The sequence below is a fragment of the Eulemur rufifrons genome, chromosome 30 (genome assembly GCF_041146395.1).
Source record: "Eulemur rufifrons isolate Redbay chromosome 30, OSU_ERuf_1, whole genome shotgun sequence".
Lineage (NCBI taxonomy): Eukaryota > Metazoa > Chordata > Mammalia > Primates > Lemuridae > Eulemur > Eulemur rufifrons.
In genome coordinates, this window is record NC_091012.1 from 41,060,005 (window position 1) to 41,073,141 (window position 13,137).

The 13,137-nt window shown below is 36.7% G+C and overlaps 1 protein-coding gene across 2 annotated transcripts in view; it reads right to left on the minus strand.

The window, feature by feature from the left end:
* Positions 1 to 819: 819 nt before the first annotated feature.
* The window catches only part of MBNL3 (muscleblind like splicing regulator 3), a 55,549-nt gene continuing 43,231 nt past the window's right edge, over positions 820 to 13,137 (minus strand). The window contains exons 3-8 of one of the 2 annotated variants that reach the window (XM_069462879.1): positions 11,459 to 11,650; positions 9,963 to 10,199; positions 6,526 to 6,571; positions 4,488 to 4,523; positions 2,103 to 2,197; positions 820 to 876 (exon numbers count right to left, since the gene is read on the minus strand). In XM_069462879.1, the coding sequence (XP_069318980.1) occupies positions 820 to 876; positions 2,103 to 2,197; positions 4,488 to 4,523; positions 6,526 to 6,571; positions 9,963 to 10,199; positions 11,459 to 11,650 (663 nt within the window). Of the gene's footprint in view, positions 877 to 2,102; positions 2,198 to 4,487; positions 4,524 to 6,525; positions 6,677 to 9,962; positions 10,200 to 11,458; positions 11,651 to 13,137 lie in introns of both variants that reach the window. The other variant, XM_069462878.1, reaches the window with a different exon arrangement.

Here is a 13,137-nt window from a genome sequence, read left to right on the forward strand (position 1 = left end):
ACTTTCAATGACTAAGGCATACTTATTCAGTGTGGGTACACTATTTTAATAAGTTCCTAGAATTAATTAAGATACCTAGGAGTCTTAAGTGTCTTCAAAAGTCATACGTTCCAAATGAACGACTGAGCAAATTAAATGTGTGTCCCTATGAGCTCTGGACCAGGCAAAGAGGAGATTAAGGGTGGGGGCGGAAAAATCCAACAACAACAATAACAACAACAACAACAAAAATTTTTTTTAAAAAGAAGACATGATTCAAATGAAAATAATGGGTACTAAATTATGTCACTCAAAATTTAAAACAGCTGGAGCAATCCTGATTTACATGGGAAGCAACACAATGCAGCAGACTGTAAAAGCACTATTTTCTACCATGTCATAGGAGAAGCATATTGCTTGCTGTCTTTAAGATGATGATCTCAGTCAAATCCTGACAAAATTATTGTTTTAACTTCAATAAAATAATGAAGCTATAAAAATGTGAAAGAATTAAAATTGAAAAGTGATCTGTTAGCCTTTGGCTAACAAATCATACGCCTTTAATAACAGGAAAACACTTCAGAATTTGTAAGCTTATTGGGAAAATACAGTACCAGCTGTCATTTCCATACTAAAAATTTGTGTATGTGCTCTCACATTTCAGTTTGGAAAATTTAGAATGTGTAAATCAAGCTCTAAGTTACAAGCAATATCTATTAATGAAAAATAAAAATATTTACCAAAGCCTTTAGCAAATGCAATTGTGTAAATAAAAATATATAGCCTATAAATATTATTTATATTAATACTTAAAGAAACTTACTGTTCTACTGGTAACTTCTACATCTGTGAAACAAACATGCTGCTATTCAGTTCATCTACTGATAATTGGGGTATCTATAGTAGTAAAAAAGATTTTAGATTAAAATAGTTTCTTGAGAGAAGTCTATTTTGTTCACTGCTTGGACATGGTAATCAATAACCATAATCAATTTCACAGAAAATTTTAGACATATTAACCGTTTGCACTAATATGTAATTTTACAATGCAAAGCTTAGAAAGTGGTTTGTTCCTTCAGTGAATTAATTGCTCTGTATGCTTTATGATTATCATACTTGTAATTTAAACAGCAGTAGAACTTACAGTCTGTAAGCAGGGTTACTGCTTTAATAAGGCAAAATGGCCATAACATTATACAATAATTATTATCTGTATCTGCTTACAATTTTAGGACTCCCTCCAAATTTATAATTTGCTTTGTGACTCTGCCTGGAAAATCAAAATAATACAAGCACACCTAGTGTCCATATGAGAAGGAATTTCTAATGTAATCACTGAGAAATGATAAGTATATCTATGCCTTGGAAAGAAATGAAATGTGATACCTTGCTTTCTTTCCAGTGGATCTGAAGGTAAAGGTGATGATTGCACTGTTAAAGCTCAAACACAATAACCAAAAATGGCAGTGAACTAAAATAAATTCTTCTCTTGACCAATGAGGAAGCATTTAAGAAATATTAAGTATATATTTGAGGATTGATGCAATAGCAATAATCAGATATAGAATATCAAGATTAACATCTAGTAACTAATTAAAAATGAGTAAAAGTCTGCTGATTAATCTCAGGATGAACAGCAAAGCTCTATTGCTGTTTCATCACTCTAGAATATACACAATAAAACTTCTAAGGCTGGGTGCAGTGGCTCATGCCTGTAATCCTAGCACTTTGGGAGGATCGCTTGAGGCCAGGAGTTCGAGACCAGCCTGAGCAAGAGCTAGACCCCGTCTCTACAAAAAATAGAAAAATTAGCCGGGCATGGTGGCGCATGCCTGAAGCCCCAGCTACTGGGGAGGCTGAGGCAGGAGCATCAGCTGAGCCCAGGAGTTTGAGGTTGCAGTGAGCTATGATGATGTCACTGCACTCTAGCCCAGGCCACAGAGCATGACCCTATCTCAATAAAAAATAAAAATAAATAGTAAAAAACTTCTAAATATGACACTTGCTTAAGAAACACGTAAGAATATGAAGTAATGTCCCTTGCCAATCCAAAAAGCATATACTATGCCTTACCCACACATTATAGTTATCTAGGTCTGAACAGGTAAAATAAATGGCCAAACCTGATTGCCTGTAGCTGTTGCAGCGAAGGGAACGTTGGTGGCAGGTGTTGTTGCTGCAGACACAGTGGTAGGTGTAGCACCGTGCATCATGGGCACTTTCAGTAGGAAACCATGGAAGCAACACACAGGAGAGTGGAGCATTTATGCAACCATGACATATACGATGGAATGGGGCGTGGTAGGTATCACAGCAACAAGCCATGTGACATCATCATGATGGACACATCAGGGTGCAGCATGCAATCACAGTCAGTGCAAAGCAACACAGCATGGAAGGGGGAAAAATTAAAAAAGAGAAAGGGGAAAGCCAATTATAGTTACCATTAAGGAAAACAGAACATTCTCAACATTTAGTAAATTTTTGAGCAGAATCACATTGTAGTTGACTCAAAAGGCCAAATTTTTGGAAGGGGTTATCATTTTAATGATTACATAAGAAAAAAAATCTGATATTACCAGGGCTTTCTATATGAAGCTAGTTAAGCAGACAAGTAACTGGACTGCACATTTACAAGGGGATTAGGGAATTATAAATTGGTGTTTGGCCTCACTGACTTACAGCCATGAGTGATGTCACCAGACTTGCAGGTGCAAAGGGACAGTTATATGTACACTTACCTGATCTGCATGCCAAAAAAATGGTAGTTTGATTCTGAGTATGTGGTAGGGGAGCAGAGATGAAGAATATAGTGAACTATGTGTACAGGTTTTTAAGTACAACTCTGGCAAACTCTTGGAAACTTTGGCTATGTATCAAACAAATACATGGAGTACTTCATAGTAAATCTTGTCTTCAAAGCAAATATTACAGCTACAATGGATAGCAGCTGCAAAATCTCTTTCAGGATGTTTTCTCTTTGCTTTTTCTAGTTTCTATCTCATTTTGAAAGCTTTTTGGATGCTTTTCTAATTTCTAGCTCATTTTGGAAAGCAAACCGGGGAATTAATGTGTAAATGGCAATGTGTGAATGGCAAGTATGCATATATAATAATTTATCATGCCTACATCGATTGAATTCAGATTTTCTGAAAGTCTACAGAGAAAGTGAATGGCCGGAGAGAGAAAAATTGACATATGCAATGTCATAGAAACTGAAAATGTACCCCAAATGGTGATTAAAAGCATCTCTGTAGTAATCTCTTCCACTCATCTCTAGTTACCCATTACCTGTAGCCATCCCTTATTGTCTTACATGCCAATTCTAAAAGCACTCGTTTTCCCTTTGGGATTGTGGCAACTGTACAGGAAGCAGCACCACTAAAGCATGCACTTTGCATTCCTAAGCGGAGCTCTGAAGGTGAAATGACAAAGGAACATCCCTGAGAAAACAATCACAAAATGTGAAGACAGAGACACATTTTTCAAACTTGCAGAAGTCTGTTCTTAGTTAGTTCCTACAGGGGACAGCCAACCCCTTATAACAGAGGTCTCACCCCCATTGCCAGGGTTCAGATATTGATAGGTTAGTGAATGCTGCCACTACGTGGTTGTCATTTCATTTTGATCTTTTGTTTTATCTCAAGAAGCCTGGTAGTAGTGCCTTCTGGGCTCTGCATCTACTCTGGTCCACTAATGGGATGGAGGTCAAGCTGTTGCAAACTCTCAAAAAGGACGGGAAGAACTGGATTGATATGAGATAGTGGGGTGGGGTGGGGTGGGATCATTCCTCCCTGCGTTGAACACAGCTATTTTCTCCTGGTCTGTTCCTGGTGCCCACGAGGACTACAGGAGCTGTGAACTTCCACTTCCTGTCTCATCCTCTTCAGTGTTAGTGATTGTATTGATAGGTAACTAAAAGATCTGCATGCAACTGGTTGTTAAAAATCACATAACACCCAAAGAAATGATTCTGTTGTGCCTAGTTTCTGTGTAGTTGGTGCTTCGGCCTAAAACACTACAGAATTCATAATAGAGCACTGCAGAATGCTCTAGCTTTGTGTAACTTATCCTTTCTCACCATCTGAGTACTGACTGGTTTACACTGTATGGATAACTTTTGGGGGGAGGCATTGTTTCATTTTACTTTACAAATTATACATTTGAAGTATTCTATAATTTTTAAATAATAGATGTAAAGCTAAGAACAAAACTGCCCGGTCTGGCCAGGTAAAGAAATATGTTTAAATATTCCAGTTGCTATTTTTAGGGTCAAAATACAGAAATGACAGGGTCAGTATTTGGCCACAGTGGCAACCAACTAGGACTTGAAAAAGTAGGACTATTTTGATTCCACAAAGACATGAAAAAGAAAGCACCATATTAAACCTTTAAGTACTCAGAAAAATTCTGGCCACATCTTTCAGTTACTCATCTATTTCATAGTCACAACAGAAAAACACGTTTTTCAGATTAGAAAAAGTTGAGAATTTTTATACAAAACCTACCAATACTTGAAGCGGGTGCCATGCACAGTATTGGCCCTGTACACCATGCAGAAAAGCGTGGAAAGTAAAGAAAAGAGATATTTCATTATTAAAGCTTTACTGATAGAAATAAATTTTAACTAGAAAGATATTTTCTTTTATCAATTAATCAGCACATGCAAATCCAGTAATCTCCCATGCTTACAATTACAGATTAGCTTGAAGATCACAAACCCAGGTAATCAAAGTAATTCTTGGATTCTTAGGTACAAAAAAGAGCTTTAATTTTCCTTTAAAGGAATTACATCATTTAAATGACATATTTTGGACAAATATATCCTAAATACTTTTTATCATAAAAAGGAGTATTTTAATTTATTATGTATTTTTTTCAAAATACGCTCCAGGATCTGTTATCTGTGCCCATATTTCTATTGAAAGCATTAATCTGTGAACACTGCTGCCTCCACTTCATTGTAACCGAGAACTTGACTATGAACAAACAAATAAGCTTTCCATTAAGAGGGGGCTCTCAGCTGGATAGCTTTTTATTTTGCTATTAATTAAGGGGAAGAGGATTTTTCTGGCATTCTTGCTTATAAATCTAGATTTTATATTAGCCAAATCTGGAACAGAAAAGTCTAACATCTAAACTAAGTAACTGCAGTATTAAGAAAACCTAGAATGAGCAACATAACTTTTATTACCTTCAACCACCTTGGCTAGATTTCCTAGACTACCAAATTCATTCCATAGCTGCAAAACAAATTGGAAGCAACAGGGGTGGAATGATCTCAGGTTTGGGTAAATTTACCACAATTTTTGAAGAAAAAAATGCCAGAAATAAAGTCACCTCAACTCACCTCATACTGGTTTTCTCTTTTACTCTGTGGACATTAATTTTTCTTAGGTTTAGGGAAAAAGTCTAAATTATTAGATATCAATAATTACTTATTACAAGTGATGTAAAAAGTGCTAAAGAATTCCATTTTCCCCTCAGAAATTATTATATAAATGCATAAAAACTGTTATTTAAATGATTTTCATGAAGAACTATTGTGGTTAGTAACTAAAGACTGGTTTTTGCATGGCTTCATTCAAAATTAATTAACTGATTAATTTACTAATTAACCAATGGGCTTTTTCAAGTCCAAGTATACAATACTATGTGTTTAGCATGTTTATATAATTATCATGGCTTTCTAAATTAATTTTTAAAACATATGTTAGTTTCATTTAATAATAGTTTCCAAACGAGGGCATTTAGGATTCTGGCAAAAAAAAAAAAAAAATCTAATGTACTTCTAGCGTATTTTCAATTTATTCCTAAGAGACTATATGCTCATTCGTAAAGTACTAAACCACTGGAAGAAAATTGTTTCTCCCCATATATGATATTTATTTGAATAAAATTCTGGCTTAAATTTTTCTATTCAATTTGGTGCAAAATTATTATGCTATTCAATATAGTTGAATGTAGGAGGAAATATAAAATATGCTGCAAAGTGTCAGAAAAATATAATAAACTTTTTTTATATTACCTGGTTCAAGAGTTAGAGGCTAAAACTACCTGTTTTATATATACTATACTATACTATACTATAACTTTAAGGGCAGTTTTATTATAACTACCTTTGGCATATCAATGATATGGAGACCACAGATTTTCATAAAACGGAAGCTGGAATTTTTTTTCTTTTTTTTTTTTTTTTTTTTTTTTGGACAGCAGACGACTGTCTGCGAAAGTGATACCTAAGAGTCAAGGAATTAGTTTGAGACTGAACCAAGTGACTCAATCATAAGAAGCAAAAAATAAGAAATGCTAAAAAGAACAACGTTGATACCTTTTCCTTGTTTGATTTCAAACCATTAGTTTTCAGGAATCATAGAAAAACAGGTTGTTCTAGATACCAGCAGGTCAAGCATAACTGACTAGTTTTATTTCTAATCAAAATATATGTCAACAGTCCCCTTGTAAAAGCTCTTTTGAAGCTGCTTTGGATTATATACATTCACAACATTACTAAACTCACCGCAGTGCCCAGAGCTGTGTACTCACCTGCTGGGATAAATGCTGGCTGCGGGAGCTGTAGGTTAGCCAGAGCCTGTTGGCAGTGGAAAACACTGGGATTAAAGACCGGGGTGGCTCCATTGGTCTTTTCAAGTGCCGATCTCTTTGGTATCAGTTGCAGTGCACCAGGCTGTAAAGCCTGTGGGGGAAGGGTGGATTAATCATTAGTACCAGAGAAAGTAAAACACATACACAAACCAAGCAAGCAGATATGGCCCAGGAATCCTCCGTAAGGGTATCCATTGAGTAAGACTTTGAATAAACAGTGGCCCCACAGCAAGGTAACCAACTGTGACTAACCAGTGAAACTAGAAGAGTAGATAGTCCAACAGAAAAAAAAAAAAAGCTTTTCAACTTCACTAATTTAGACCTCATTGAGGCAGGATGCAACAGAAAGCTATTACAGCAAATAATCATTTAAAATGAACATCTCAGCAATGCTCATCTATTAATCTACAAAGATGAGATTAGCAAAAGCAACAGATATAGGAGGAAACAGATTTCTGCCACTTAAAATTCCAACATGGATCTAGGAGAAAAATGGTAGATATGTGATAAAACAGATGTTGGTAGATCAGAGTCTGACACATAGCCCCATAAAATAAAATCCAATTAATACAAAGACTTTAGGTTCAAATCTTACAACTGTATATTTCTTAACTAACATGTAAGGACAAAGCAAATGAATCATTCCTCCCCCACTGCCTACCTTATCCAGGTAGTTAGCAAAATGTATACAGTTCTCATTTATAGTCGCTTACTGTGCATTTCGGTATGTACCATATGGTTTGTTAAGTCCTTGTAAGGTTTAATTCCAAAACTTATTAGCATTTTTAAACCTTCCTTTCATGTCTACAATCCTTTCAAAATCCCACTGTGCTATGATACATAGTCAAACTTGCCGCTGGATCAGATTCACCGGAGAAGTTTAACATTACTTTACATTTTTTTTTCTCAGCAAATTACACATTAGTTAAAAAACATGCCCCAGCAACAATTCAGTATGCTGGAAATTCTTAGGGAGACACAAACACTTTTGGTAAGTAGCCTTCCATGTGCCAAAAATGGTCATGCCATGATCTCCTTCCTGTGGATAACCAAGGCTTCAAGGTATCTCTATTTTCTTCTGGGAACTGTGCTGTCAGAAAACTATTGTGAGGTCTGTTATTTATTTCAGATAATTTTGACTGGTTTCTGACGGTGTAGAAAAGCTTAGACCATTTTCAACCAGATTTGACTGGTTTCAACCAGACAAAGCTTAGACCACTTTCCACTGGACTAAACTGGTCTAGACCAGTTTCAGTGGATTTAAAGCAGATTCAGCCAGTTCAGAACGGTTTCGGCTGGTTAGACCAGTTTAAGACAGCCTGGTCTGGTTACAGCTGGTATAGACTGGCTTCTTTTGGCTTAGTCTACTTTAGACTGCTTTCAACTGGTCTAAACCAGTTTCCCACAGTTTGGTCTGGTTTTAGCCAGTTTAGGCTGGTCTAGAATAGTGACATCTGGTTTCAGCCAGTTTGGGCTGGGTTTAGCTGGTTTGGACTAGTTTCAACTGATGTAGATCAGTTTCAGCCACTTTGGTCTGGTTTTAGTTGCTTTAGACTGGTTTAAACGAGTTTTAGCTGTTTCAGTCTGGTTTCAACTGCTTAACCTAGTTCTCACTGGCTCAGTCCAGTATAGAATGGTTTGGGCTGGTTTATACTGGTTCCAGGCAGTTTAGAGTGGTCCCAGCCAGCTTAGACTGGTTTCAGCCAGATCAGTTGGGTTTAGAATGGCTTCAGATTGTTCAGAACAGTTTCTGTTAGTTCAGACCAGATTCAGCTAGTTCAGAACAGTTTCAGCCAGCTAAATCTGGCCGAGGTTGGTTTCCACTGATTTCAGCCAGGTCAGACTGGTTTTAGCCTGCTTAGTCTTGTTTAGACTAGTTCCAACTGGTTAGGCTGGCTTAGACCAGCTTCAGCCAATTTGCACCAGTCTGGACTGGTTTAGACCAGGTACAGCCATTTTATTCTGCTTTCAGCTGGTTCAGAGTGCTTTATTCCAGTCTAGGCTGTTTTAGACTGGTTTAGACTGGTTTCAGCTGGTTTAGACCTATTAAGTCTGTGTTACACCCATTACAGCCATTTTAGACCAGTGCAGCAGACTGGTTTCAGTTGTTTTCAACTGTACAGTTTTCATGTGGTTTAGTCGTCTTTTGACTAGTTTAGGCCCTTTTTTACTGGTTTCAGTTAGTTTTGACTGGTTTCAGCCAGTTAAGACTGGTTTAATCTATTATGGACCCTTTTCAGCTGGTTTCAGCCAGTATCCACAGGTTGGAGAAATTAAGCATATTTGGCTTAGAGAGGAGATGTGAGAATCACTCTCATATGGGCTAGAGATTAACTTATATTGTGAAGTTCAAGTTGCAGCAAAATAAATTTCAACCCCATATGACATTAGCCTTCTTAATTTGGATGTTTGAAAATAAATGTATCTCTCTTGTGAAAAAATAAGGTCTCTGTCATAGAACTCTGAACTGTAAATGCACATGAGGAAGATTTAGCTCACAGTGCATCTTCTCAGCTTCAGGGTCATATAAGTGTTTTTTCCATAGCCAGGGAACATGAGGTTTCCTCAAGATTTTATCCCCTATTGTGGTTGTTATACCCTACTGCATGTGGAAATATCCAGGTAGAAAAAGAAATAAGTATCAATCAGCACACCAAAATAATTGACAGTTGTGACAAAGTTAAGTAATCATAGTTCTTTGTTCTCAACCTGTCATACTGTAGCATAACACAAATTTTTCCCTACTTCTTACCTTTCAGTATAATTAAACAGAACTAAATTTTCCCCACAACTGACTTGCTAGGGCAACTCAAAAGGCAGGCCTCTTCTCCTAACCATGTAGAAATTTTCCCCCAGCCTTAGCAGGCTGCTGCCTTTGTCCTCAGTACCATGCCTCCAAAAAGGAGAAATAATCTCAAATTAACCTTTGGGAAATTATAAACTACTTAATATCCCATCTTTCAAGTGCTCTGTTTTGGAAAGGCATTAAAGATATTAGTAGCAAAGTGCCCATGAAAGTGGCTCATGGAGCAGAGAGGCAACTTTCTGCCTTTCTAGGATATTATGAGTAGTTAGACTATAAAAGCACTCAAAAATAATTTACTGTTTAAATCATATAATTTAGCCTTTCTCTGAAAATGGGAGAAAGAACACAGTAAGTTAAGACCATTAGTAAAGCTTTTAAATAATTATCTTTAGAAAATTGTAGCAAATAAAGTAGAATAAATAGGTTCCCTCTTTTCTAGTTTATAACCTTGACTATTCATATTAAGGTCCACTCATGACTATCTAAGATTATGGTTACAGGATATTAGACAAATTGGGGAATATTTGAGTCATTTACCCTAAAGAGGCCACAAGTCCAGGCCTGTTCTTACCATCACAGGGGCAGCTGAATGGTTCATCTGGTGATGAGCTGCCTTGAGTTTGGCTTGCAAGTGTGCAGGAGGATGAAAGTACTTGCATTTCTCCCGGGAGCATCGACCTTTGATGTAATCCATGCAGATTGTCACAGTATTATCACTTGCTTCAATCATGGAAACATCTGTAGGGTGAGCATAGCGGCAATCGTTCTCCCCACGGGTACAATTTCCACGCTGAAATTCTCGGCAAACCTTAAAGAGAAAAACACACACACACATACATACATTGATGACTGGAAGCTGACTGGCTTATTTTGCCAGTGAATGTAAGAGTAATTGTGTATATTTTGTATATATTAGTTAGGAAAAAATCTAGAAAGATGAAGGATGATGTATAGCCATATTCAGTATGAGATGTAAACACAGACAGAATTTCTACTCCTAGAAAAAAAATTCCATTCTTCCCAAAGAAAAGTTGCCTGTTTTCCTTACACTGAAATAAGAGTACTGAAAAGTATTATCAAAAACCAATTTTAATCCTCCAGTTAATACACACCCTAAGTGTAATTCATTTTTTAAAGGTCTAAGATGAGTCTTTATCACCCAGCAATGCACTGTTGGTTTTCCACAGCCAACTTGTCAACCGTGACCGAGTTACGTGTACAATCAGATTCTACTACAATACATTAGCCAGGCATTTAAGGGGCTGCCAATGGAGCTGACTTTGTAAGAAATCAACTAATTATTTATTTCAATGTTCAAAGAATGACAAGGGAAGACTAAAAGATTTCAATAAATCAAAAAGCTGTTTGAAATTTCTTTTAAATTTTCTTAGGCATCAAGGGCTATTTATCATTTAGTGCATCATTCTTAAAATGGAGAAAAAGGTTTACACACTATGAGATTCATTTACATTCTGCATTCCTAGAACTTTACATTCTGCAATCGTAGAGATTGCAGTCTACTTTTTTATATCAGTCTACTTTTTTTTTCAGTTTCATTGTTCCAGCAAGTAAAGACTCATTAACAAACATCGTAATCCCATTCTGTAAAGCTGGAGTCTGAGTGCAAGGAGCATTTCCACTGAGACTTCCTGTGCCATAGCACCCAGAGGTGGGGAACCTGCAGCCTTAAGGCCACATGTGGCCCTCCAGATCCCCAAGTGCAGCCCCTTGACTGGATCCAAACTTCACAGAACAAATCCTTTTAATAAATTTGTTCTCTAAAATTTGGATTTGGTCAAAAGGCTACCAAAGTATACTATGGCTGGGTATATTTAAAACATTGTTTCACCTACTATATAACTGAATCAATGTACTTCATAACAGGGTATGATTACAGTAATAAAATGTTTAACATTTTTCTGAGGTTATATTCCATAAGCCCTCTGTAAGCTAAAAAACTTGGGTGCACTTATTTAAAACACTGAACACACTGGGCTCTGAGAATATTACTTTATGCATAAGGTTAATATTTATCTTACAGATATTTATATATTTTTTCATAAATACCTCCAGTTTATCTGAACGCATCACTTTTGGAACAGGAACTCCTGGCAATGCGAGAGGTGGGTTTCCAGAAATCAGAAAAGGTGTGTTTGGTAGAAGTTCGGCAGGAACCAGGCCCATCCCAGGATGAGGTAAGTAAGGGTTGAAAGCCATGGCAGGATTAGCTGCGAGTGATGGTGTCATAGGAAAAGAAGTCTGTATGTTTAAAAGAGAAAAAAAAAAGGTGTTAGATGCAAACAGATTCTTCCCATTATTACACAAGGAGGCATTCTTTCAGAAATATCAGAATCCTAAGCCATATCAACATCTACCATTGTTTCTTCTGATTTATTTTTAGTCTCATACTAATTCCCATACAGAATTTTCTTTTAAACCAACAAATCTCTTGAACAAATTTATTGATAAGTTGTTAAAACAAGCCACATGGTTTTTTACCAGTTGTGAATTGGCCAAATTAAATCTCATTGCTAGAGTATGTTCCACATGTATTTCCTTTTTTTGCTTAAAATCCCTGTCACCAATGATATCACATATAGGATGATCTTCCTTGTCTCCTTACACAGGCATGGCCTTTGCAGGCAGACTTCAGGTACTCCTCAATGCCCCCTTCCTTCCACCTTCTTCCCCTTTCTTCCCCATCAGTACTGCTTGGCTCAAAAAGGCCGCCTGTCCTACCACAGGTCCCATCTGTACTACCAAACACTGGCCTTGCTTCTCTCTTCTTGGCCCACTGACAATAAAGAGAACAAGAAGTCAAGGAAGAAAGGGATAGATTAGAAAAAGTGAGTGCTTTAACAATTTCTTGCCATCTTCCTATAATAAGATTGGTATGGTCATTATATGTCATTATTTTTTGATTAGATGTCCTGTTTCACAAACTAATCTGACTTGCCTAGACTTCTCTTTATCTAGAGGGCCAGATGAGACTCACAGTTCAAAACAAGGCCTTGGAAATGCCACAAGGATCCCTGCCAGGCAGGAAGAGATAAGATAACAGGATTATATGGTACATAAACTACAGTATAACATGTAATGAAAAGCCTGAGAAATGCAAAGGCATATTACCGGTTTTTCCATTTTTAAAAGTCCTGGACTCAAAGAGTTGAATATGTATATTGCCTTTATTATCTATAACTACATAATGTATCCCTTTACTGTACTGTTTTCCGGTTTGTTCCACATGTGAGCATCTTTTCTTCTCAATGTGGTTATACTTTCTTTGATTTCTCCCCTATATATCCAATATTTAGTGAATGACTGACAGATATAATCAATGATAAATTTTTAAAATAAATTTTAACAATTTAATGAATGAATAATAAATCATGATTAAATGTATTACATTTCTAATAGTGACTCTATAAGGTAGTTATTGTGGTGTCTGTGTATTACATGTATGCTTTTTTGATTTCCTTTCACTAAAAACATAATGAATCTGTTGCATTGTCAAGCTGAGCCCACGCCTGCTAAATCACATTAACATGAACAGCTCTAAAGACAAGTAGAATAGGAGGCTGTGGACTACAAAGTGAGGGGCAATATTGCCCCAGCCCCACACAGACTTGAAATTGTCAGCAGCACAGCATTCCAAGAAGCCCCTGTTATGAACCACATTCAGCTTGGAAGGAAGTCCTCCCACATTAGCACTCTACATTACAAGAGTTTATCAAATTAGCTGATTG